The sequence below is a fragment of the Ciconia boyciana genome, chromosome 15, assembly GCF_034638445.1.
Source record: "Ciconia boyciana chromosome 15, ASM3463844v1, whole genome shotgun sequence".
Taxonomy (NCBI): Eukaryota; Metazoa; Chordata; class Aves; order Ciconiiformes; family Ciconiidae; genus Ciconia; species Ciconia boyciana.
In genome coordinates, this window is record NC_132948.1 from 16,990,284 (window position 1) to 17,010,958 (window position 20,675).

Consider the following 20,675-nt stretch of genomic DNA (forward strand, 5'->3'; position numbering starts at 1 on the left):
AGGCCTTCCACAGCCCTCCGGCACCCGGCGGCCTCCCCCGGGGAGCCCGGGGCGAGGGCGGCGGGGGTGGCGCCGGGGGGGGGGCCAACGCGCGGCCTGAGGGTGCCAAAGGCCTCGCCCCGGCCGCGGCCCGCACCGGCGGGGACAGGCTGCGCCCGCCGCGGCTGCCCCCGGGCCGGGGCCCGCTCTCCCGGCCGCAGACCCCGCGGCCCGGCAAGCGCCCGGGCGCAGGTCGCGCCGCTGCCACGGGCCGGGAGCGGGCGGGTCCTCCCGGCCGGCAGGGGGCGCGCTGGCCGCCGCGCGCAGGGCGCCGTGCGTCTCTCCTGGGCGGGGCGGCGGGACGTTCGGCTCCCGGTGGCGCGGCGGCGTGACGTCACGGCGCGTCGCGTTCGCGAGGGCTGCTGAGGAGGGTCCGGGCCCCTCGCCGGTCGCCCGGGCGCCGGCGCGATGGAGGGGACGGCGGTTCCGGCGGCCTCCCCCGGGGCCTTGGTGTCCGCTGCCGCCGCGGGCACCGCCGCGGGCACCGCCGCGGCGACGGGGAAGGAGGCGACCCCGAGGCACCCGAAGAAGATCCTGGACGAGGAGGCCTACATCGAGGTAGGCCGCGCTTCCTGGCCCTCGGGCCGAGCGGCCTCCGGCGCGGCGGGGTCCGGCGCGCGGCCGCTGCCCGCCGTAGCCCCGGCTGCGGGTCGGGCCTGGGGACGAGGCAGCTCTGGGGCCGCCCCTTGGGCTCCTGCTCCTCCTGCGGCGGCAGCTGTCGGCGCGCTGCCACCGGCCCAGCCTCGGCTCGAAGCGCCCGTGGGCTGCCCGTCCTTCCCGCGCGCTGTGCGCGGCTGGCCCCGAGCTGAGCCGGCGCTCCGAGGTGTCCCGGCACGGCCTTGTAGTTGTCTCTCTGTTTGTAGAGTTTAGAGAAAATCATTCAGCGAGACTTCTTTCCTGATGTGGAGAAGTTGCGAGCGCAGAAGGAGTATCTGGAGGCTGAAGAAAACGGTGACTTGGAGAAAATGAGACAAATTGCTATCAAGTTTGGTTCCTCGTTGGGTAAATCATCGAGGGACACACCGGCACCCTGTAAGAACTGGCTCACTGGGGCATGAGGGCTTTACATCTAATATTATGGCTCTGGTTTATCTAATTTGTGCGGGCAGTGCTTGTCTTAAAGAATGAAGGTTTACACTGCATGGGAATTAGTATTCTGGATGGGGCAGAAACCAGTATCTGATGGCTGATGGTGAATTCCTCTTTGACGGTGTCTAATAATTTCTTCTTGAGGGAATGGTTTTGGAAAAACAGCTGTTGAATAACCATTCCTCGTAGGCATCTTTTGCAAAGTTCCTGCTCCCTAGGGAATGTTACATGCTCTAATGTGCAATATTATACTATCAGAAACTCTAAGCTATGTTTTGAATCCTTATTATAGTTTTAGGGGTTCTTGTTGCATCTACAGATGTGTAAGATTTTTATATATTGGGGACGGAAGGTGTTGGAAGCTCATGATTATCAGAGGTTCACCTAGCAGGCATCCAACATCCTGTTGTATGTTTGCTTTCACTTCAAGTTCAGGTGTTTCTTATACTGAAGCCCAGTCCCTGGCTGAGCTCTCACGGTGGGGTTTAGGTAACTGGCTTTCTTGTGGCAAAAGGCACGTGTCACCAAGTGATTTTCCTTCCTCCCCTACTGTAGGTGCTGGCCCTGGCCTAGGTTAGGATCGTTATGCTGCTGCTTGCTTCTGTTGGCTAAAGCTGTAGATAGAGTGGCAAATATACCGGGCTGTGGCTCCCTTGTGAATTTTTCACAGCAGGAGAAAAATGTCTTGGATGAGAGCAAAATCTTGTTCAGTGGTTGGGACAGAATTGAATAGAATATTTAGAGTCTTTTCACGACTTTTAAATTAAATTCTTCTTCTCTTGATATGTCTTCTGTGACTTGTTTGGCACATGACCCTTGCTATGGTGGGAGATGTCACAGCAAGTGTCCTGTTCCGTGCTCTAGTAACCATGTGAGCCTTTTTTTTTTTTTCTGTCACAGATGTTACTCCAGCCACGTTTGAAACCCCAGAAGTGCATCCAGGTAGTCTTCCACCAGGGAATAAATCCAAAGCTGGCATCAAAGCTGCAGAGGAAGGTAGGAGAACGATGGTTCTCTAGCTGAATTCTTCAGGAGCAGGAAAATACTCTTGTGAGCCCTGTCTCCTGTAAGGGTTTTGGGTATTTAGCAGATGTTTAAGCAATTTCCTTTAACCTTCTAGTAGGTGAAAATGATCACTCTGAAGTTGACTTTGTTGTAATGTTTTACATCATGTGTGTGAATTCTCAATTATGGGTCTCTTTATGGCTGCCTAAATTCTTAACTCCGTTGATCTCTTTGAAGGCAGTAAATTTTTCCTGTGCATCATGGTTTAACCCCAGCCGGCAACTAAGCACCACACAGCCGCTCGCTCACTCCCCTGCAGTGGGAGAGAATTGGAAGAGTAAAAATGAGAAAACTCATGGGTTGAGATAAAGACAGTTTAATAGGGAAAGCAAAAGCTGCGCACGCAAGCAAAGCAAAACAAGGAATTCCTTCACTCCTTCCCATGGGCAGGCAGGTGTTCAGCCATCTCCAGGAAAGCAGGGCCCCATCATGCGTAACGGTGACTTGGGAAGACAAACACCATCACTCTGAACGTGCGCCTCTTCCTTCTTCTTCCCCCAGCTTTATATACTGAGCATGACACCATATGGTGTGGGATATCCCTTTGGTCAGTTGGGGTCAGCTGTCCCGGCTGTGTTGCCTCACAACTCCTTGTGCCCCCCCAGCCCACTTGCTGGAAGGGCGGTGTGAGGAGCAGAAAAGGCCTTGACTGTGTGTGTAAGCACTGCTCAGCAATAACGGAAACATCCCTGCGTTACCAATACTGTTTCCAGCACAAATCCAAAGCATAGCCCCATACTAGCTACTGTGAAGAAAAGTAACTCTACCCCAGCCCAAACCAGCACACTGTGTCACCTGACATTGATTCTGTAAGTAAACAAAGATTGTAGGGGCAGAGCTATTCATATAGTATATTGAAAACGTCTGCTAGCAGCTGGCCACTTGTGCATTTTCCCTTTAGAACAAATAGCTATAAATGCCATAAAAGGTTTTATGTGCAAGTTGGTTATATGTCTTCCAAAAAATAATTTATTATTGTACCACTCTGCGTGAATGTATCTTTTTTTCACCAAGCTTCATGTTAATTATTAGTGGGTCTGTAGAAGGCTCACTGTCAGAAGGGATTAAGAGTTATGTATAGCACTCTCATAGAAAGGGACATATTAACCTTTCTCAGCCTTCTTCCCTCCTCTTGTTAGGAGAAGCAGAAAAAGATGATAAAGATGCACTTCCCAGTCTGGACAGCTTCTTAGCAAAACACACAAGTGAAGATAATGCTTCGTTTGAGCAGATCATGGAAGTGGCCAAAGAGAAGGAGAAAGTCAAGCATGCTTGGCTGTACGGTGCAGAAGAGGAGTATGCCCAGGTAGGGAGGTGGCTCAGCTGTATCTCTGCTCTTCCAAAGTGACACAACAGGGAAATACCATTTTACTGTATTTCTTTCTTGTTTGATTAAACAGAATATTATCTGACATTTTGTTTTCAAATCCTGCTTATAGATATGGACGAAAATTCGTTGGCTCTGAGCATGGGGCTATTGCATTAGACTGTTGAATTACTCATATTATTGAATAAGAATAGAAAGGTCTTGATTTTGAATAGTAGGTGCATGGGGTGGTCACATCTAAATCTGAGCTAAGCCTGAGTTTCCTGTGTCCTGTGACAGCTCATTGCTTCCTTTTGCAGTCCTGTTTTTTTCCCCATCTGTAACTCAAGAACAGTGTTGACACAGTTGCTGAGGATCTGTCTCTTCCTAAAGCTGTGAGACAGTGAAGCATTGCACTAAGTGCAAGTATTCCTGTTCCTGGCAGTCTCTTCCATAAGCAGCAATACCAAGGAGAGCAGCTGAGAACAGTTCCTGTTGTTTTGTCCGTCAGCCCTTTATTATTCACAGTTAGGTTGTCTTTCTTATTTCAGTTTTCTGTTTCTATTATCAGTAATAATCCATTCAGCTGCCAAATAAAAGTACTGTACGCAGTACGGCTGGCTGTGCTATCTTCCTCAGCTAGCTTCATGGGAGGTTCAGGAGCTGTTCTGGGGCTGGCATGTCAATCTTTCTCCATCGGCAGTGGGCAGCTGGCACTGTTGCCAGATGTATTGGTGATGGATGTGAGCTGCAGTGCCTTTTAATGGAGTTTGGCACTGACGCATGAGTGTTTGCTGCTGCTGTTGTGAGTGGGTGTTATGTTTTTATCCCAGCTAATGTAAACCCTTGAAGTCTGTTACAATACGAATGTCCTCTGTGGCTCCTTATGCATCTTCTTTGCTGAAATGCTTTCATCCAGAATTAAAAGGCAGGCAACAAGAGAACATGCCCAAAGCACAGGGTTTGTTTCAGGTCAAGGTGAAGTTGCTGGAGCCGGTCTTGTGCTGATGTTGTGTGTCTTCCTGTCAGCCAGCACTCTGTTCAGACCTTGCATTTCCTCACACAGCATGCCTATTTGTGTAGCAGACAACTTCGCTATGCCTCATTTAACGTATTCAGTGACAATACTGCTATTTAAATGTATATGGGCGATACCTATTAAAGACAACATCAGTTGATGTCTTTAATATATAGCTTCTGGTAGTAACTGTCTAGTTTAATTAGCGTGAGAATTTTAAAATGGAGTAACTTACCAGTGGCTGACTGCATTCTGTTAGTTTCTTTTTGGTATCAGTGATACTAGCATGCTGGTAACAGCATGCAAGTAATCGTGTGAATATGTCAAATGCTTCCATACCTGTACTGCCTATGGAAATGTTTGAAAACTCTCTGACTAAGTATTGAAGAAGTGTCTGTTCTTTTGTTACTGCTGGCTTCAGCTGATGCAGTTTGCACGAGACTAGGATGGTACAAATATTCTCCCAAGGTTACATGCCAAAGCCTTGTAGACTGCCTTTATATTAGATATGTGTCATACGTTGTTCTTCCCTTACTTAGCAATGAATGCTTCATTTGAATTTTGATGAGTAGATAGAGAAAAAAACAGAAAAAGTTTGAACCATCACAAGTGTTGTCACAAGACGTAATAAACAAAACCATAAACATAATCTTTCTGAGAAGTTAATTCTGTAGTTCTCACTTGATTTTATACTAGAACTTCATGTGGAGCTGTTGTTTGCAAGCTCACCTGGGATCAGGATTGTTTCTAAAATGCCACTTGCCAGACAGTGTTTGTGCCATGCCAGATGCAAAGTGTGCTAGGGCTGAGCTCGTGACTGAGCTCTCCAAGTTGTGTATGCCTGATTAAAAGATTGTAGGAGTCTGTTTCAGACTTGATTTTTTTTTTTCTTTTTTAAACTTTTTTTCCATTGCCCTTTCAGCGACGAAATGAGAACCTGGCACTTCCTTCAGCAGAGCAGCAAGCTCTGGAGAATGTGAAGGCCGGATTGGAGACCTGGGAGTACACAGCTCGAAACACCCTCATGTATTATCCGACAGGTGAGGTGCGCAGGTTTCTTAGCAGAGGCATTGGTTCTAGGTAGGTTGACTCCAAACAGTGCTTACAGCACTTCTGTAGATGACTGATAAAGTTGTTTAAAAAGCCTTTTTTTTTTTTCTTTTTTTTTCCTCCTTTTCTTTCTTTGGACCTTGCCTCTGATGGCAAAGTTTGATCATGTTCTATTTGTCATTGAGAAGCTCATTATCTGTATTACAGAAGCACTTGTTTTCAGGAGCCAAAGCTCTTTCCAGTTTGGTCTGTCTTATTTATGAGCACTTTCTTGTCATCTTTATTCATTCTTTGCTTCTGCTTGAAGAGTGCTCCTTGGGCTTGTTGGTCCCTTGGTTGCTATAGAAAACTACATCATTTTGTAAATGCAGTTTTCTTTTTGGCTATAAATGTAAAACTGATAATTTCTGCAAACCAGTGAAGTAGAGAAAAGAAAGTCTTGTTGACTGTTTTCTTAAAAAAAAAAAAAATCTTAATTTATAGATTTGAGGTGTTACAAAGCATATATCTAGTGGAAATTTTGTTTGAAATTGCTAGAGATACACACTGCAATTGATGATGGATTGTGTGTTGTGTAGGAATGTGTGGCAAGTGTCATGTTGGTCGGGAGCTTTAGAGCACACTGCCTAGTGTTACCCGAGTCCTTTCTTAAAAGACGTTTTGCTTTTCAAGGTGTACCTGATGAGGATGACGTATTTAAGAAGCCCAGGGAAGTTGTCCATCGAAACACTCGTTTTGTGAAGGACCCTTTTAGCCAAGCCGTGAGCAAGTCACAGCTCCAGCAAGCGGCCGCCCTCAATGCTCAGGTTGGATAATTTTACTTCTTCTGACTAAACCTTTGTTAGACTCTGCCCTCTGGTGGTGTTTGTCAACCAGGAGAACTCTGTGTGTGCTAGATGCAGCTGACTCACACCTTTCTCCACATGAATAGCATTGTCTTTTTTTATTTCAGTACAAACAGGGCAAAGTGGGACCAGATGGGAAAGAACTGATACCCCAAGAGTCTCCAAAAGTGAATGGATATGGATTTGTGGCTACCCCTTCTCCTGCCCCTGGTAAGAGGGTTTTCTTATTTTTTCTGACGTAAGAGGACTGCTACTGCACCTATTTTGATGCTCTGTTTGTTCAACACTGGGGTATCATTGTTGGTTTAGACAAGGAGGTAGGCTTTCTATCTGTATGTGTCTCATGAGCTGGTGACTTTCTTGTGTACCGTGTACGCCAGCTCGATGCAGTGCTTAAATCCTAGTCCAATACACTGGCAAGAGAAGTCATGCTGGACCTGAGAGGTCCTGAACAAGCTGCCATGCCATTGCTTAGGAATCATATAGAGCCTTCCTAGGCAACTGTGGTGCTGTGGCTGCTTGTTTTATCCCTGGGTGATGCTTCTCTAGAGCTTAAAGGTAAGAATTCAAACATTTCACAAACATGAACCTTCCAACGAGTTCAGGTGCTCATTTTTCAAAATGAGGAGCATTCATGTCTGTGTGTCCAGTAGTTTGCCGACTGATGGTTCAGCCTGGCTCATAAGGATGTGGCATATCTCACTTCCTTCACAGTCTAACCTACTGTTTTCCTCCAGGTCTACTGCTTTCTAGGTTCTTCCTTTGTCTGAATACACTTGTGTCTTCCAGATTCCTTTTGTTCAGATGTATTAGCCACAGGATACTTTCAGTTAGAACAGATTATTTTTCTTCCAGTTGAAATGTGGTATCTGAATTTTTAGCTGTTCTTCACCAGCCATTATGTTTCCCTGTCTTTTGTTATGCTAAAAGGCGAACATACTGAGGCTTTTCCTCCGGAAAGCCTGTAGGTGGCATTTGGCACTTCTTTCTCCATTGTAAGTGCCTTTTACAAACGCTGGACAGCAGGATTTTTTAGCCAGTGACTTAATCGGGCTCTTAAAATCTGTTCTGCAGTTGTAGCTGTTAGACAAGGTGCAGTCACTGGTACAGGCTAGCCTCAAGATGAATTGAGGGTACGTTTGGCTATTACACGTATCCTAAGTCCTCTGCCCGTTTCTCTGCTTTTAAACAGTTCCCTGTGTTCAGGGAGTTTTCATACAATAGCAGAGGGGTAGACTAGTACTGTAGAGGAAAAAATGAAAGTGTCGCTAAGCAAAAGCTCACCAAATGCAAAAATAAACACATGGAAAGGACAGTGCTTGGGTGTTGCAACCTAGAGGGTGACACAGCCACAGGCAATCCTGTGAGTTTAAGGTCATGCCCTTTTAATGGGAACCACATGTTACTGTTCACCATTGGCTGTGATTTCCTCTGCAGTGGAGGGGCTCCTTTGTGTGTTGATATATTTGCTGCATCTCATAATTTGCTTCTCTGGATTTTTTGTGGTGAATGAATAGTCAAATGTCTTGCATGAGCATGACTTTTTAAATTTGTTTTTAGGTGTGAACGAGTCTCCTTTTATGACATGGGGTGAAATCGAAAGCACCCCTTTGCGTCTAGAAGGGTCAGAAACGCCGTATGTGGACAGAACACCTGGACCAGCCTTCAAGGTATTTCATGTCAGGAGTTAGCATGTCATTCTTTTGTGGGGGGGAAGGACTAAGAAGGGAAAGGCAAGTAACTAATAGATTAACATTGTTGTGGGAGTGTGACACATCTCTGGGCTCTGTTCCCAGTCCTTGAGACTAATAATCTAGGTTCTGCTTGGAGGGTGGAGGTGGACATGGCTCCACATGAAAGCTACTTGATGGAGATACCTGAGGTGGAACACACACTGTTGGCAGGAAAGTGAGGCTCAATATTTGATGATGGGTCCAGACAGAGGGGCTTTCAGAGGAAGCTGAAGAGATGCCCGATTTCTCTGATTTTGATGTATGAGTGGGTAGAAATTGTAGGATTTCCCTCTGCCTTGATCTTCTGGCTGTCACAGCCTGAGGCAGGTGTATCACTTGAGAGTAGAAAAGGCGCTCTGGCTTTTCTAATGGCATCTGACCCTGCATGCTGCCTGTCTCCTGCTGGTGTCATTGAATGTGAGCTGTCTGAGACTCTTAGTTTAAGAAAGGTGTAATTTGCTGTATGTGCCTCTGTTTTGTCAGAGTCCAAAGCCCTTGACTGGTTCTCCTGCTGTTTAGCAATGTCTGTGTTTGCCTGAGAGCTGGCTGGCTACGGGCCTGGCTGGGCAAGACACAGGTGACATTGTTTGTCTAGGAGAGACAGCAGGAGGAAATGCCAGAGGTAATGGCTGCTTCCTTGACTGAACTGGTTTTACCATTTTTGTTACTTGCTAAGGCAGGTTGAAGGTCTTGCTGTGTCCTCTCTGGCTTTTATATAGTAGCAGAGGGGTGTGGGCTGACCCCAGTTCTCCCCAGTTTAGATCCTTGTAGGCTGGAATCCAACTGTGAAGGCGCTTTGACTCATTTATGCAGCACTTATGTGAGTGCCTTGGTGAGTGAACTGTGTGATGCATTTATAGATCCTGGAGCCTGGGCGCCGTGAGAGGTTAGGACTCAAGATGGCAAATGAAGTGGCAGCTAAAAACCGAGCGAAGAAGCAGGAGGCACTTCGAAAAGTGACGGAAAACTTGGCCAGGTGAGAATTCTGTTCTGACAGCAGAACTGGGGATGGGTATTTTCTGATGAGATTTAAATCAACATATGTAGAAAGGGAGGAATGATAAGAGTACTGGAAGCAGGAAGAGGTGCAGTCAAACTAAAAGTTTTTAGAAATTAAAAAACTTAATTCCTGAGGGAAGGTGGCTGGTGGCTGTTCCTGATACTCCCTCTTGTCAGCATTACTGTTCTTCCCTACAGCCACCCAGCCATGCATCTGGATTGGTGTCTTGCCTCATTGCAAAGAGGAGACATGATAAGGCTTGCTTGGCTGGGATGGAATAGGCTCAAAGGAAAAAGGCAGGCAGTGCCACTCAGGTTTGGGAGGGATGTAGGAGGTTCCTCTGTCACTTGTATCTCTAGAGAAACAGGCTGCATTTACCTGCAGGCAGAATGACTTCTGCAGCCAGTGGGTCTGGTCTGTGGGGGGAGTGGACACTGAGCTCGCCTGTGGAAGCATTGATCCTCTTCCTGATAAATGGCAGATTTTTACTGTAAAATCTTCTAAAACTGTTTATTCTATTCCAGCCTCACTCCGAAAGGACTAAGCCCAGCAATGTCACCAGCTTTGCAAAGACTAGTAAACAGGACTGCAAGTAAATATACCGACAAAGCCCTGCGAGCCAGCTATACTCCTTCCCCAGCCCACACAGGAACTCCTGGTTACAAGACCCCAGCAAGTGGGCATCATACACCCACAAGCACCCCACAATCTAGGACAGTATCTCAGACACCGGTATCTCAGGATACTACATCGATCACAGACAATTTACTGCAGCTTCCTAAAAGAAGGAAGGCATCTGATTTCTTCTGAATATTCCAGTCACCAGCAAGGCGATACTGACCTGGCTGTGCTCAGCTGTCTGCAAACTGGATGTTGTGAGCCATCGGTAGTAAGGGGTGTCTAGATACAGCTGCCAGAATGGAAGCCAGCGGTTACAAGATCTGGGACCAGTGCTACGTTAGACTATATAGCTAAAATAGCCTGGGATGTGCTTTTTGGAAGCAGAGTATCTCCTGCTGTGGTATAACTTCCCTTTGAACTGCATGGGTGGGATGCACAGGACTGCTGTAGCAAAAGGATGCTTCCTGCAATGGCAGAGAAGATTCTGGACTCTTGGAAAACTACATAATTTTTTAAAGATATATTTCTTTTTAAGATGGCCATGCATTTAAATACGTTTCTGTACAGACATGTCTATTTATAAAATGCGGTAAGCCTTCCTAAAAGGTTGAACTGGACATTCTTCCAGCTTGTCAAACTTCTTTGGTTTTGTACTTTGCAGAAGAGGGGATACAACCAGGTATATATTGAGACATGACCCAGAATTTGAGAGGGCTTCTCTTTAATTTAAGTGGACGTTAAACTGATGCTCTTGAACGTACAGTGGGCCTGTCAAGAGAGTTGGTACGTTATGGAAACAGTATGCATACAGTTTCAGACATCAGTTCACACTTCCTAATAACCTGCCCTCTTACTTACTGAATCCAAAACGTGGTTGATGTGCATGTGAATTCTGCAGCCGGTGTAGTCAGGAACTTGAGAAACATGAGCGTAAGAGCTGTTAAGTGTCAGCAGCACTGAAAGAAGCTTTCCAATGTGTTTTGACAGTAACTTCTCATCCCCACAAACCATATCAGAGACAGGTCTTTTGAGAATAATGGTGTTAAGCTGTTCATTCACCTCAGCAAATGTACTGTGTCTTCTGTTGCTATACTTTGTAAAGCAAAAGATGAAGACTATTGGTGAAAGGGTCCAGAGAAGCTGAAGTTGAGAGCCAGCAGTTCACAAGTTAGACCAACTTTGTGATATTGTTAAAACCAGCCATCCTTAAGAGGATCCCGTTGCCTTCTCTCCTTTCCCTTCTGCAGAATGGGATTTGGCTTGTTGCTTGTGCTCAGGCTTTCCTTCACGCAGGTTTTGGGAGCACTCACCCTCTTCTGCAGCTGGCAGAGGGGAAGGGATCGTGGCTTTTGGGGTCTGCAACCATGAGTGTTTCAAAACTTCATCTATGCACAACCTCTGAGACACATTGGGCTGGAGCAAGTGGTGAATGAGGTCCTTGCACTCTGCAGTCAGGTATTTTGAGTTGGGGAAGGGAATCCTGTGTTGTTTCTGAATACAGATCATTTTCCTGACATTGGAATCGTCAAATGGCATGAAAGCGTAGACCATTGTATACAGGATGACACCCAGGCTCCATATGTCAGAAATCCTGGGGTCACAAGGAATGCCCTGTAGCACTTCAGGGGCTGCGTATGCAGCAGACCCGCAGAAGGTTTTGCTGAGAATAGTTCTTCCATTTTCATCCCGAGACAAAGATTTGGAAAAGCCAAAGTCTGACAGCTTGATGTTGAGGTCTTCATCGAGAAGGATGTTCTCACATTTCAGGTCCCTGTGAGCAAAGTCTGAGTCGTGGCAATGCTTGATGGCAGAAGCCAACTGCTGAAACTTGATGCGAGCGATGTCCTCTTTCATAGCTCCCGTGATCTTGATGTAGTCTAGGAGGTCTCCCTTCTCCCCCAGCTCCATCACGATGTACACTTTCCCAGCTGATGTCTCAAAAATCTCATAGGTTTTGATGATTGAGGGGTGGTGCAAACGTCTCAAAGCCTCTATTTCCCTGGGGAGAAATCTTTCCAGGAAGTCCCGAGGAGTTTTCCTCTTGTCGATTATCTTGACAGCCACATTACGTTTCAGCCGGTCGCAGTAGGCGGATTTCACTTTGCCATAAGAGCCTTCTCCTAGCGTGTTGCTCAGGCTATAGCCTTTCTTTCCAAGCACCACAGCGTCATCCATGGTGGGTGAGCTGGGGGGACCTGCATGAGTTGGTGCTGGTGTGCATCATGCGTGGTGGCAGGTGGCGTGCCCATGCACCATGGTGGCTGCCCTGGTGCAGTGGGTGGGTGGGCACCCCAGCGCTGGCCACTGTGTGATGTCACAGGCAGCCGCCCCCACACAGGGCGCTTGGAAGGACCTTTTAGCCCTTTTATAAAGCTACTGGATGATGTCATCCAGGGCAAAACTTAACATCAAGTCACTGAGAGACATTGGTTGTGCTCTGCCTTCTTCATAAAATGATCTTTATCCTTAATTTCACTAACAGGATGGAAGTAGCTTAAATGTTTTTCTTTTTCTTTCCTAAAATGTACCTGTCTTTATTCACATTTTAGGTGAAATTTTGTCTGTTGTCTTTTTCTATGTCTTGGATGACCTTTCAAGTCCCATGTGGGCTTGCTTTGGTGCATGGTGGCCTTGCTCCTTTGTTGGCCAGCTTTCCTCAAAAGGGATGGGATGCTGGATGCTGCTTTTCTTGTCTTCACCGGGGCTGTGTTCAGGACCTGGGGGTTTTTTTGGTTTGTGTTTTATGGTTTTTTTTTTTTCCCTTATGGGCTTGTTAGGGAGAGGAGGTGGCTTCTCTTAAGTTCGTTGTTGTTCATCCAGCCCCTCCATTTTGTAGCTCTGATGATTGGCTGCTTTTGTGGGCTTTGCAGCTGACTTTTTCTTAAACCCTTACTCAGTGGGGGAGTTGGGTTTTGACTTCCGGCTTCTGGTATTCTTGAGAAAGGATCACACCAACACCTTCCTCAAAAAGGTTCTGAGGATTACTGTTTTGCATGTTGATTGCTTCACTGTAATCAGCCTCTGGGGCTTTTTGCTTTGTGTTGATTTCAGCTTTTTGAAATCTATTTTTACAGCTGCTATGTGTGTGACTCCAAAGACTTGATGATGTTGATGATCACAACACAGGGGCTAGGGACAATGCTGCTGCATCCACCAGAATGGACGACAGTGTCATTCTGAAGAACAGAAGTGGTAGTTCTGACAGCCACATTGGGGCTTTTCTTTGTTTTTTCCTCCCATTCTTTGAAACTTTTGGCTAATTTTTATAATTAGCCAAAAAAATGAAGAGCAGTTTTAACCATACATAGCCTGCACTCAGAGGTGTGGTTGCTCCAGTATGAGCTGACCTTTGAGTGTGGGATGAGCACTCGTGTGGTGTGATCCAGCCTGGAGAAGCACTGAGCACCTTTTAGCAGGAAGCCGGCGTAGCCTTATGTGTACGCTTCTTGCACCACGCCTGAGTACAAGACAGCCTGTGTAACATGTGGCAGTCTTGACATTTGCTATAATCAGGTGATGTTTTACCAAGAGAACATCCATGGAAAATCTTGTGCAGCTCTTTGAGCGGTGCCTGCAGCCTTCTGTAAGGTCTGGGGTGTTTGATGTTGTGTTTGTCTTGGTGGAGAGCTTCCTCTTGCGCAGTTTCCACTGTCACTTCCAAAATTCATGTCCCTGACTGTGGAAAAACTCTTCCAGGGGGCTCAATTTTTATAGTGCACCTTGTAAAAATCAATTGATTCGTGATTGCAAGAAATTAGTAATTTTTGCTTTTTTTAGTTCAGAAATAATTGAAGGCTAAGTTTTTTTTTGTTAAGCAAAAAAATTATTCTCAGGTACTCATGAATGAATGTAAAGGGAATCCATTTACTAATGTTTCCATGCTTTCAGAGATGTTCTTTAAGGACTGAATTGGCTAAATAACAATTAAGTTCTTAGGTAATTTTAAAAACTAGTTATCTATTTCATAATGATCACATGATCTGCTTATCTCCATGAGATGTAGGACCTCTTTGTTAGGGTACGCAGGCAGATGGGCAGGCCCTGGCCTGCAGTTTGGGTCACTGAACAGACCAGGAGAAAGGAGTAGACGTGACACGAGAGTTGGCCGGATGCAGCAGGTAACAGGTAGCTGCTGGACTGCTACAGAGAGCACCCGGGGAAATGGCTGAGCTTCACAGTCGATTGAGGAGGAGCACAGGGACCACCTGGGGTGTGGAACATGGCGAGGTGGAGGTGCTGCAGTGAGAGGTATCAGAAACCCGAAATTTGGCTACAAATGTAGCAAGACTGGGCCCCATGGGAAAAAGTAGTTAGAGGAGGATTATTTTAGGAGGAGATGAGGGTTAGAGAAAGGGAGGGATTAGATAAGAACGAGCATGGGAACACAGAGAGAAGTTGGGATATGGGCTGGATGTGCAGAAGCAGGCTGTGATCAGCGTGTGTGTCTCAAGCCCGGTGCCTGATCTCCATCTTCTTGTTAGATGATTCCTACCCATTTGCTGAGTGTGGGAGCTCTCTCTTCTGGGCATGGGATGCACGTAAAGGCTGGGCAGTGTTCGAGGGATCGTGGATGGGGTGTACGCGTGGGTCAGGAGCGGGATGGGGCATGCAGCTTCCACGGCATTTCAAACTAGTCGTGCTCGTACCAAGATGTAGCTGGAGTAACAGAGAGAGGAAGATGATATCTGAGAATTACTAGTTCCATGTTGTGCAATTCATGCTTAAAAATGTATTGCATTAAATATCCTGTGGGACAGTGTTGGCTTTGTGTTTGCCCTCAAGTGAATTAAGCTAGACAGCCCTACTAAAATCACAGTCTCAATTCTGCCAGACTGAAGGGCCTTCACATGTATGCTGGAATGTAATTTATTTTCAAGGAAATGCTATAAAACTGGATCTCTTGAAGGGGCTGTAGTGCTCTTCAGATGGGCTATTCCTGTAACGCCTGCTGTAACATCTGGTCTCTGCCTCCTGCTGCAGTTCAGCTCCTGCTATCTCTAATTAGGGCATCAGTAAACTCTTTGTTGCCAGCAAACTCTATGTTTGCTGCTGTAGCCCTAGTAGATAATGTGCCTTACAGGGCCAAATCCAGTATGAAAAACCATCTTGGTCTTGATGACTTGTGACTTTTTTTTTCCCCTCCTGTTTTTCAGAGTGTTATTTTCCTTTTGCTGTTCCTGTATATCTGCATTTTCTTACGTGCAAGGCCCAAGCCTTGCCAAAATAGCACCCGGAGCTCTCCTAATGCTGCAGAGGTGACTGGCAGTGAGTGGCAGCAGCAGTGGAGCTCTCCTGGGTGTCAGGGCTGGCTGCGGTGGGTTACCGGCTGCTTGCAAGAAATCATGGGAGCCCCAGTGGACCTGGGGCCGTGCAGTGTGATGTGGGGCTGTAACATTATCATGTGCAGAGTCTGTGGGTGCTTGCATGTGCAGTTTGGGGCTTGGCTCCTTGCTCCATGTGGGAAAGAAGATAAGGGACCACAAGGGATTCTTGTTCTTAGAAGTGGATGGGAAAGAGGGGGGATTATGGCTGATTTGGGGAACAGCAGGATGTAATTCTTAGAGAGAAAGTTGCAAGAACTGTTAGTGAAGAGCCAGTGAGGACGAGGGATGAGTTCCTGTAACCTGGACGGAGAAGGGAGGCTCAGATGCCTTAAAGAATCAAAACATGGATTACACCAGGGATGACTGCTGCTCTTTTCTTTGTGGGGCACAGGTAAGAAAATGCTGAGCAGCAGACAAGCAGCAACACAGGGTTTGGTGAGACGAGTAAGTGAGAAGATAAACTCTCACAGTCACCCGATGCCATACTTTGAGCAAACAGCCAGGCCGGAGCGGCCAGGTGAGTGGTGGGGGTTGCCCTCCAACTTAGTTTTGCTGATCCCTTGTGGCCCATGTGAGCCGTGTCTTGTGGCAGGGAGCTGAGTCTGCAACAGGACTTCCCAAAGGCACCGAGCCCCAAGCTGGTTCCCTCTGCCCTTCACCTTCAGGGCCAAGAGCCTTTCCATGGGGCAGAGGTAGCCACCCCTGCTGTGGTGCAGGGGCTGTGCAGGGGCTGCAGCTTTGCACCCACCTGAAAGCAGGAGTTCCAGTAAGGGCTGGGGCTCTGTGCTGCTTTCTACTTCTCAGATTATTTAGCTCAGAAGGGAAGCTGTGGTTGGAGATACTTTGTTGTTTTGGAGGACTGGGCTATTTTTCTGCAAAAATAAAGGAAATGGATCCGCTCACTCAGAGGAGGGGGAGATGGAGCAATTCCTGCTTCCTCATATTTGTATTTGTTGCCTCAATCCCAGCTTGCTGCAGCTGGCCCCACAGCAGCCAGCTGCAAACCCCTGCTCAGAGTCAGGCCAGGGTGAGAGCTGGGTTTGGCTGCTGTCCCCATTAGCCCCTTCCCTCTGCTCCTCCCGGGCATGGCAGCCGTTCCCTGCCACGTTTTGGGCACGGATCTGCACTCACTGGTTAGAGAAACACTTGTTCCCAGTAGGAAACTGGGAGTGCCTGGGACGTGCAGCTCTTGCACGCCCCGGGCAGAGGTGCTCGGCGTGCTTTTGCCAGCACGCTCTGTCCTCACCCCTCCTGCCTGGGGCACTGGGCTGCCCCTGCCTCCCCCCCAGCGCAGCCCCCGGTGCCCCAGCCTCCTACCTGGGGGCTGGGGCCGGTGCGGCTGCCTGGGGTGGCCCTGCCTTGCACATGCCTGTGGCTCGGCCAGGGTGTTGGCAATCGGGTAACGATAGAGTCGTTTAGGTTGGAAAAGACCTTTAAGATCATAGAGTCCAACCGTTAACCCAGCACTGCCAAGCCCACCACTACACCGTGTCCCTAAGCACCACATCCACACGGCTTTTAAATACCCCCAGGGATGGCAACTCAACCACTTCCCTGGGCAGCCTGGTCCAGTGCTGGACAACCCTTTTGGTGAAGACGTTTTTCCTAATGTCCAATCTAAACCTCCCCTGGTGCAACTTGAGGCCATTTCCTCTTGTCCTGTTGCTTGTTGCTTGGGAGAAGAGACCGACCCCACCTCTCGACAACCTCCTTTGAGGCAGTTGTAGAGAGCGATTGAAGTCTCCCCTCAGCCTCCTTTTCTCCCGGCTGAACAACCCCAGGTCCCATCAGCCTTGTGCTCCAGACCCTTCCCCAGCTCCGTTGCCCTTCTCTGGACACACTCCAGCCCCTCAATGTCTCTCTTGTAGCGAGGGGCCCAACACTGAAGACAGCATTCGAGGTGTGGCCTCGCCAGTGCCGTAACGTTGGTCTGCCGCTGTTACAGTGCTCGGCACAGCCCGGGGAAATGGGTGCCTCTTACCCTTCACCTCTGTGCTCCTGTGTGGCCAGGCCATTTATTGCCTGTTTACTCAGAGGTGCTGTGTGGGTTGTGGTGCTTGCCTGGCACACGTGCTTGCTCCAGACCCGCCTCTGTTGAGAGCTGGCTGGGCGCCGTGGGCTGCAGCGTGGGGAAATGAGGTCTGTGTTCTCTTGGGTCAAAAGCCAGGGAGAAGCAGCCTGTGCCCTGCCTGCGAGGGGAGTGCTGCTCTCATGCCAGGGGCATCGCAGGGCATTTGCTTGTATGTGGGTGATGGGGTGTCATGGGCTTGGGGTGGATAAGGAATGTCCTCGGTCAAGCTGGGGTCTGCCTGTGCGGCTGGGCTGAGAACAGCCTCTCCCCACAGCGTCCCTTGGGAGGGACAAAGCCGGGGAGTTTGACACTCGTGCCTTCGTGCTGGGGGACGTTGTTACGCTTCAGGTCCCCACGGACACTCAGATCGTGGCAGTATTTGGCAGCACATGAGAGCTAGCAAAATGGATTTTGGCCTAAATCTTCAGGCAACCGTCTGCTGCTTGTGGCGCACTCCAGCAGGTCCCCCAGCACGCGTGTCCCCTGCCACGCAGCCCTGCTGGGGCCCCGCAGGGCTCGGCTCCAGGCGATGGAGCCACGGCTCACGCTTGCTGCTATCCCAGCTCTGGGGTCTTTGTGGGCACCGATTTCCACTGCCACGTTAAACTTTACATTTAGCTTTGGAAATAGGGTCTCCCTGACGCGGCTGACCTGAGCATGGCAACAGTTCCCGTGGGGCTGGAGGTGGAGGGTGCCCAGGAAAACCCGCAGAAGCCCCTGTCCCCCTGCCTGCGGGTCAGCAGCCGGGGCCCGGCCTTAGTAAGTCCCACAGGTATGGGGACTCCCTTACTAATGTGAGAGCAGAGGCAGCCGTACATCCATGGCAATACCCCTGAGGGAGGTTTGCCACTGGATATAGTGAGTAATTGGTATTAACAGGGAAACGAGGAGTGTATGATTGGGTTAAAATAGTCCTTACTGGAATTTCCATGTTTTATTTGAAAACTCAAATTGTAGCATAAAAGTGGAAAGCACTTTGTTGTAAGATACTTCCAGATACTTTAGTTCAACAAAATTAAAGGAATATAAAAACTTCCCAGGCAGCTTCCCACCTTTTGGCTTTTACTGAGTAGGGTTTTACTGCAAAGCTGGGATTCCCTGCAGAGGAAGGTGCTGGTTCCCTATGACCCCCGCAGCCGCCGTGGGTTGGCCGCCATGCCCTGGTGCTGCCCGAACACTGCTCCTTTGCTTCCCATCATCGGAGGAAATTCCAGCTCAATCTGGACAGTGGGTGTTGAAGGTAAAACTGCCTTTTGATCCTAAATGCCACCCGGGCTGACTCCCACCACCAAGAGAGTTGTGGCACCGGGGATGGTGCTACCTCCCCAGGCTGGGCTCCCTGGCAGGGACAGCCACCACCCTGCCCGGCCTGACGGTGCAGCAACACCCAGGGTCAAATTCCGAAAGGCACCTGTCATTTGCAGGGCTATTAGCAATGTTCTGAGCCACGCAATTAGTTTTCTTGATGAGTTTCCTCTCTGGCTGGGCCTGGGAACCCGGGCCACAGTGTTTCCACGAGGTATGGAAACACCGACTGGCACCGGGGCCCTGGCCGCGGTGACGTCCCAGCACCAGGTGCCGCTTGTCGGTGTCACCCCTGCAGACATGTGAAAACGGGGACCCTCTCACCCCGCGGCGGGCAGGTGGGAGCAGATTAACGAAGCAGGCAAATGGTGGTCAACCAGCAGCCCGCCGGGGCTGGGAAAGGCCGGCACTTGGTGCCTGCGCAGCAGGGACAGGCAGGGTGACGGGGGCCGGGCAGTCCCCGCAGTGGCAGGGAAAGGCCGTCGCGGCGGGATGGAGGGGCCTGGGAAAGGCCGCCCCGGGGGGCAGAGGAGGCTGGCTGAGGCTGCTAGGGAGGGGACGGGGAAAGGCCGTCTGGGGGTGACTGAGTGAGCGGGAAAGGCCGCCCCAGCTGGGGACAGGGAAAGGCTGTCCCGGGGGGACAGAGGGGACCTGTGGAGGCCATCGCGGTGGGGACGGAGGGAACGGGGCAAAGCCATCCCGGGGGGATGGAGGGAGTGGCATTGCCATCCTGGTGAGGACAGAGGGGAGCGGTAGAGGCCATCCCGGGGGGGTGGTGGTGGCTGGCGATGGCCGTCCCGGGGGGACAGGGGGGACCGGTGGGAGCTGTCCCGGGGGCGGGGGCCGCCGGTGACCGGCCCCTCCCGGGCGAAGCCGCCGCCGCCTCCTCCCCCGCCCCGCCCCCCAGCGTCGCTCGGCCCCGCCCCGTCCCCGTAGGTGGGCGGGGCGTGTGCGGACACGGGCGCTCGGCCCCGCCCCCGCTCCGCCGATTCGCCGGGCGGCGCGCGGTGGGGAGGGGGGCGTGGCGGCGCGGGGGAAGACGGCGGGGAGGTGCGGCCGCCATCTTGTGCGTCGCCGGAGCCAGGCGAGCGGCCCGCAGCGTGGCGCCGCCCGACCCCCGCGCTGCCGCCGCAGCCGCCGCCGCAGCCAGGGCCGCTGGCTCCCGCCCGGGGGCGGCGGCGGACGGGGGAGGGGAAGAGCTCGGTGCGGACGGGGGCCCCCCCGCGGGCCCGGCGGCGGCGGCGGCCCCTCCTCCTCCCGCCGCTCCTCCCGCCTCTCTTCGCGTCCCTCCCCGCGGGTTTGTGGCGCTGCGCCGGGGGAGGATGAACGGAGGATAAATGGTGCCCAAGGCGGACAGCGGCACCTTCCTCCTCCTCCTGGTGCTGAGCATCACCGAGCCGCTTCGGCCAGGTAGGGGCGGCGGGGCCGGGGGTGCCGGTCCTCCTCAGCCTGCGGGCGGGTCCTTGGCCCAGAGCCGGGCGGGCGCGGGGGGCGCCGGGGCTCCCCCAGGGCGGGAGGGCGAGCGGCGGGCCCGGGCGAGAGCCGCCCGCGGGCGCGGGAGGCCGGCTGGGTTAGCCTGCGGTGAGCGGCGTCCCCGGGAGGTCGGTGCGGAGGGGCGCCCGTGCCCTTCCCGTGCCGGGGCGCCGGGAGGAGTCCAGCTCCGGGGTCGCCGTGGCCCAAAGCCGGCCTCGGGCTCGGTTAGGGCTCTGCCGGCGGCGTCTCCGCTGCTTCGGTGCGCTGCTTAGAAGAGACGTGACCTGGCCGAGTCGTGGGGTGAGACGTGGGTCCCCCGTGCTGGCTGGCTGGGTCTTGAGAGGGCTGCGAGTTAGGGTAAAAAGATTCATTTGAACTTTGAAAGCTTAGGTAGGAAACTGCATGACCCTACAGTTAACGAGCAGTGGAAATGTGGCGGCATGACTAAGTTTTCAGGTGCTTCTTCCTTACCCGCTTTTATGTTGTGGGCCTTGGGTGCCAACAAAGCAAGACAAAACCCTCACTTTCGAAGTGCCATATGATCATGCCAAAAAGAGAAAAAAACCCCTGTTGCATCTCAGTTTGTACGTCACCTTCCTAGTTCTGTTTTTGCTTCTTTTAGGGAAATAATTTAGTGATGGAGTTTGTGTGGTAGCTGCTAGGCATGGTGCTTTAAAGTGTTAAGATAATTAACTTTCAAGAAATGGCTGGTGTTTGCTAGTTGAAAACTACTGCT

At 50.5% G+C, this 20,675-nt stretch overlaps 3 protein-coding genes across 5 annotated transcripts in view; 2 read left to right on the forward strand and 1 right to left on the reverse strand.

The window, feature by feature from the left end:
* The first annotated feature begins 346 nt into the window (after positions 1-346).
* ESS2 (ess-2 splicing factor homolog) lies at positions 347-10,383 on the forward strand. Its single transcript, XM_072880597.1, has 10 exons — positions 347-597; positions 903-1,071; positions 2,029-2,124; positions 3,333-3,499; positions 5,440-5,557; positions 6,240-6,373; positions 6,520-6,622; positions 7,973-8,082; positions 9,006-9,121; positions 9,670-10,383. The coding sequence occupies exons 1-10, from the start codon at positions 448-450 to the stop codon at positions 9,953-9,955; spliced, it is 1,449 nt and encodes a 482-aa protein (XP_072736698.1). The 5' UTR covers positions 347-447; the 3' UTR covers positions 9,956-10,383.
* Positions 10,384-10,875: 492 nt separating this feature from the next.
* TSSK2 (testis specific serine kinase 2) lies at positions 10,876-11,941 on the reverse strand. Its single transcript, XM_072880598.1, has one exon. The coding sequence runs from the start codon at positions 11,939-11,941 to the stop codon at positions 10,973-10,975; it is 969 nt and encodes a 322-aa protein (XP_072736699.1). The 3' UTR covers positions 10,876-10,972.
* Positions 11,942-19,507: 7,566 nt separating this feature from the next.
* The window catches only part of DGCR2 (DiGeorge syndrome critical region gene 2), a 46,892-nt gene continuing 45,724 nt past the window's right edge, over positions 19,508-20,675 (forward strand). For all 3 annotated transcript variants that reach the window (XM_072879919.1, XM_072879921.1, XM_072879922.1), the window contains exon 1: positions 19,508-19,876. In XM_072879919.1, the coding sequence (XP_072736020.1) occupies positions 19,804-19,876 (73 nt within the window). In that variant the 5' untranslated portion in view covers positions 19,508-19,803. The remainder of the gene's footprint in view (positions 19,877-20,675) is intronic.